Raw genomic sequence first — 5772 nt, 5'->3', positions numbered from 1 at the left:
GTTTCATACTGTCTGGCCAATTTGATACTGTTTTGCAGCCACCGAAACATCTGCTTGGAGATTAGTTCGGGTGGTTCTGTGGCTCAAAGGTCAACTTTTCACCTAAACGTCCAAGATTTTCTTTAGATGGACTGATTCGTATCACCAACGGGGCTGAAGTCGTATACTGCCTACTTTGTCATTGAATAAAAAGTTAAATCTGTTTTTTTTTTCTTTGAAATCCTCTCAAAAATGCAGGAAATGCCATTTCAGAAGGTTAATTTTTCACAATTTTCCGGTGTGAACCTCGCGCCTTTGGCGCTCGCTGGTCCGTCACGCACTGGGAAGAACCCCCCATTCAAAATCCTGGCTATGGGTATGAATCCGGTACGCTAACAAAGTCATTGTTGAGACGCGGGGTCAACGTCCTTTTGAGGAAATAAATACGCACCTCGGAGCGTGAACAAAGTCGGTAGCACTAATTGCATGTTTACCTCAGGTGCACTGCGACACCTACAGCGTTTTTATTTATCTATTCATCACGGTGGTAAAATCTGGGCTGCAAAGTTCCCACATTTCATAGAATCCGAACTGTGTTCGATCGTGTTCGATCTGGGCAATTCGAATCGAACCCGCGTTCCATTTCGGGGTCACCTGCGGTCATTTGCAATAAAGCGGCAAAACAAGCCCTTCTGCCTGAGTGACTCGCAACAGATAAAAAAACAACACTTTTCTATAGATACAAACAGTTTCCAGGACAGTACATGTCCGCTATCATTTTTGTGGATCAGTAACATGTAGCAAAGCTACTGTCGTATCCTTCGGTGACCTTTAATACTGTAATGGTTCTTTACACCTTTATGAATAACACAATGCACACTTTTGGGAGATATGACATTTCTGCAAAACTCGTTCAAACCTGGAAGCATGGAGAGCCAAATATACCCCATTTACGGCTCAAAATGACTGTCACGGTTGTCCCAAAAATCGTGCTTTAGGGATTTTTGAAAAATGCTCTTGATTCCGAATTATGGGTAATTGGGTGCGAAAAAAAGCCAAAAAAAGTCGATTTTTTTAAGGATGACAAAAGCAAGATCATGTTTTGATCTTTCTTCACGAACTGAACTGAACGTTATTCCTAACGCCTGCCTTAAATTAATTATCATCTTCAACCCCTTACAATGCGCAGTTGTCATAGACGCTAAGGTTCTGGGTTCAATGGATCATTAAAAAGTGTTCCTTTTTGGATGAATATTTTCGTATTAATTACGAAAAGATTTTTATGCATACCTCCGTGGCAAGTTTAGGATCACGTGTAGATCCGCACTGCGATTGGTTAGGGCGGATCAAGTTTACACTGTGATTGGCTAAGACAGGTCGTGCCCCGCCCGTGCTTACCACGTGATAGAAGTCCACTTGTACATCACTATTGCGGAACATCAATTCATGACCCCATAGGTATCTACATAAAAATCTATAAATGAAAATTACGTATTACGTGGCGACCACTAAGGTAAAAAAAAGCAACTCCGTATACTAAATATTTAATCAATACAGAATACGTGCATTATGGCACGTCGATATATTTACACCACCACCCAGGTTGCACTTGCTTCCAACAGCATTTTAAAAACACGCAAATTGATGGAAATGCATAATTTTACTATCTGCAAAGCAACATTGACCTATAGGTAGTTATGTACTGTGAAAAGGTAAAATGTAGTAATACTCTAATATCATACTAGGTGAACTACGGATACGTATCTTGTCCACAGATACCCTTTGCAACCTACATTTGCTTGTTTATCTATTTTTTTATTATTAGAAAAAAATACGTCGATAACACAAATGTTTTAATCTTTTAAAAACATTGTCACTCAACGTGTCTAACGGAAATTTAAGGGTTTTCCTAGCAAAATGGTAGAAACATTAGCTACTACTTTTTCTGTCGCTTTCTACCTGGTACGGACACAGCAAGAAAATGCATTTGCAGCTCTACCGACGAGGACATTTTCGGCCATTTCATGCTGCATAACTTTTTTTGAGAATTTTGAGAAATTCGTCGACGTTCGTAGGTCCCCTAGGCCTAGCTCCGTCCAACGTAAAAGGGTAAATTTCGAGCGATTTTGAACTCTGTGATCTTCTGTCGATGCCACAAATTCTTTAGGAACGATATCACAGAGGGAAATCTCGTCCGTCCATGTTGTAAACTATCATGTAGAAATCACAATCTCCAAGTACGGATCTTGGTGCGTTTATGCTTATTAAAATGTCAAACCAACTGCAAAGACAAAGCGGCATATACCTGACCTGGTTTGAACATTACAAGTGCGAGGTTAGATATACTAACTACAAACTGGAATGCCATGCGATAGCCATCGTTGCAGGCTTATAGAACTGGGGGGTTTGGTGGTCTTCGGCTGTTTTCTGATTAGCCCAGTTCTAAAAAAACGGGGGTAATTCAACCAGGCCGGCTATGTTGTCTATATGCAATTTAGAAAATAGCACATAAAAGCTAACAAAGACCATAAAGACCCCAAAACCCCCCAGTCTTTGGCATGCTGTGGAGGCTAGCCATGCGACACGTTTTTGTTCTATGCTACGTCTCAGAAGCTGTTAACTGGCAAAGGGTGCGTGCGTGACAAGAGAAAATGGACTTACTTTCGTAGCTGACGCCTTGTCCACTATACCTCGAGGTCCAATAGTCACCTCCCCTCCAACCTTGACTCAATCCCACCACAGCTAGAAGAATCAGCGCAACAAGGACGTAGCCACTGCCCCGAGAACCAACAAGTTTTTGTGCTAAACGGCGAGGACATTTCCCAAACATCTTGCTTCTTTGATCCAGTCACTGCATGAGTAAAAGGACTGCAGGTCAACGTACCTTTGAGGAAGTAGGTGTCAGTACAAAGCAAGCGTATCGCCTATCGCATTTCGTAGAAGGGTCCACGCCATGTCACAGTTCAGCATTAAAACGTTTTGAAAGGATAGAACTTTGGACGGGATCCAAAAATTATGTCTAACTGAATGATTTTTAGAAATGGAATTTTTCTGCAGGATGGTAAAATTATCTATTTTAATAACATGTGCTGAGTTACCATGCTTAGTCCTAGTGAACCGTGCAACCGAACACACAGATGTTACAGATAGACCTTGTCGGTACGTTAGGCCATGTTGATTCGATTATATGGATGACATCCTCTGGGAACCCCAAAACTGATGCGCGCGTGCGAATAAAAAAAAGTTTTGCAAAAAAAAAAGTTAGCTTTCATGATGAAATCTACGTGGTCATGAAGGTTGAACAAATGATACATGGGTATGGTTTGGCGAATAATCTACTGTTCAACTTTATTTCTTTTGTCCTTTTTTGGTATCGTTTTAAAATATTCTTTTTGCAACTTACGGTATCTATTTGCTCATTTTGTAACTGTTTTGTATGATTTACAGTATGGTTGAAAAACTTTTTTTGGGGAACGGCCAAAAGTTCACGCGCGGATGTCATCCATGTCATCAAATCAACATGGCCTTATGCAGTGGAACTGCACAGGTACAAATGGAACCGGCACGCACCATAGCCTCCTCCGCAGACTTCTAATGGGGCATCGCTTGTTTCTACGATAGGGTGAGGGGTGTTTCTTTTCAGGGGAGGGGGTTGTATTTTTGAAGAGTCATAACTCCCTTTGTGGCATACATGTGATTTTTTTATTATTATTTATTCCAACATGTAATCATCAGACGTGGTGACGACACACTCAAGTTTCTTCAACTTATATTAATGCCGCCACCAACACAGGCGACAAATACATTACAGGACAATACTCATTTACACTTGAGCTAAGTGAGGAAAGTCGTGTAAAGTTCCTTTCCCAAGGGCACAAGATCGGTGGCATGTCAGGACTTGAACCCGGGACTCTTAGTTCCGAGTCGCGCACTCTGCCGCTACACCACACGACCCCACTGAAAATACATGTTTTAGTATTGTTGTTATCTTTTGATTTAAACACTTGCCATACATTGTATCCATTGCAATTGTTGCGCAATAAAGATTGATTGATTGTAATTCTCTGTGCCACATTAGAGAACACTGACCTTCATGTACGTAGTCGGGATTTTTTTAGGGGTTCTTCCCACCACTGTCTGAGGGACCAGCGAGCGCAGAACGCGCGAGCTTCCTAGGGGGGGTCCGGGGGCATGCTCCCTCGGAAAACGTTGAAAAATGAACCTTCTGAAATGGCCTTCTGCGTTTTTGAGAGGATTCCAAAGGAAAAAAATCAGACATAACTTTTTATTCAATGACAAAGAGCAGTTTTTCTACGATTCCAGCCCCGCCGGTCCATCTTTTAATTGAAAATCTTGAGCCTATAGTTAGATAAAAAGTGGACCACTGAGCCTTGGGGGGAGGAGGGGGTTCTTCCGAACCCCCTACCCCTGTCTACGGGCTTGGACCTTGTAAAAAAATCGCGTATTTGTACTAGTGCTCACCCAAAAATGCCAAAGCCCAAACACCTGTGTTAACATTGTAAACAACTTTTGAAACCTCAGTATACTGGCCATTAAATACCAATGTAGGTAAGTCAATGCCATACGCATTCTTCCCCCCCAACAAAGCACAGTTGGTACACATAACATAATACTTTACAAACGGACTAGTGTGGATGGCTTCTTTCAGTCCAAGTCAATAACAAAGAATACAGATTGAATGTTACGCTGTGTGGACATTTAAACCATTTTGTGTTTATTCTTCGTTAGCTATAGGGCCACACCTCCTTAATTTTATGGATGACATCCTCTGAGGACCAACAAACAAGTGCGCGCGGGCGAATAAAAAAATTCCGGCTAAAAATAAAAATGCTACTAAACCACATGAATACAAAGCTGGTACATGTATTGTGAATTTGCGGCAGTACATAGCGACGTATGAAAAGCTAGCAAGAAGCGGCACTGAGAAGCATAAAGCTAGCAAGCAAGCCGGCACTTGCTAGCTTTTTGCGGAGTTTATGAATCGGCACTGTACGTATGTAATGAGATCTTCAGTATGTATGCCTGGGTGCCATCCTCCAGAGTTACCACCGGCTCCCTATTGTCGCTAACTACCATGGACTAACCAGGCCTAGAGCCAGGCCAGAGCCTCGGAGGACGTGATTTTTTTTTTTTCGGACGGGCGAAAATCAATATGCGCGCGCGGATGTCATCCATAAAATTAAGTCGGTGTGGCTTTAGTAACACCAAAGCTTTCACTGTATTCATTCATCCATTACCAGACCTCTGTGTCGCTGTGTTTGTATTGCAATCATCAACACCCCAACAACATAAGGCCATGTTGATTTGATTATATGGATGACATCCTCCGGGAGCCCCAAAACTGATGCGCGCATGCGAATAAAAAAAAGTTTTGCAAAAAAAAAAAGTTGTTTTCATTATGAAATGTTGAAGGTTGCACAAATGGCACAGAATATGGTTTGGCGAATAATCTACTCTTCGAATTCATTTCTTTACAATTTCGTCTTTTTTCGTTTGATTTTGGCATTCTACGACATTGGTATAGTTTTTATTTATTTTATTATTTTTTTTGTACCTGACGGTATATTTTTGCTCATTTTGCAACTGTTTTGTACGATTTACAGTATGGTTGAAAACTTTTTTTTTTTTGGAAACGGCCGAAAATTCATGCGCGCGCGGATGTCATCCATATAATCAAATCAACATGGCCTAATATGTAAAGAAAGTCTTTGACTTTTCCTGCTAAAAACATGAAATTATAGAATAAAAGTTTTGTAATTTAACTATTTTTTC

At 41.1% G+C, this 5772-nt stretch overlaps 1 protein-coding gene across 1 annotated transcript in view; it reads right to left on the bottom strand.

The window, feature by feature from the left end:
- Positions 1-2891, bottom strand: part of LOC109476987 (protein artichoke-like) — a 45970-nt gene extending 43079 nt beyond the window's left edge. The window contains exon 1 of the mRNA XM_019778001.1: positions 2641-2891. Coding sequence (XP_019633560.1) covers positions 2641-2809 — 169 coding nt within the window. The 5' untranslated portion in view covers positions 2810-2891. The remainder of the gene's footprint in view (positions 1-2640) is intronic.
- Between the last annotated feature and the right edge of the window lie 2881 nt (positions 2892-5772).

This window comes from Branchiostoma belcheri, unplaced genomic scaffold (genome assembly GCF_001625305.1).
Source record: "Branchiostoma belcheri isolate BF01 breed outbred unplaced genomic scaffold, Haploidv18h27 scaffold4, whole genome shotgun sequence".
NCBI lineage: Eukaryota > Metazoa > Chordata > Leptocardii > Amphioxiformes > Branchiostomatidae > Branchiostoma > Branchiostoma belcheri.
Note: the sequence above shows the minus strand (reverse complement) of the source record. Positions and strands in the feature narration are given on the sequence as shown.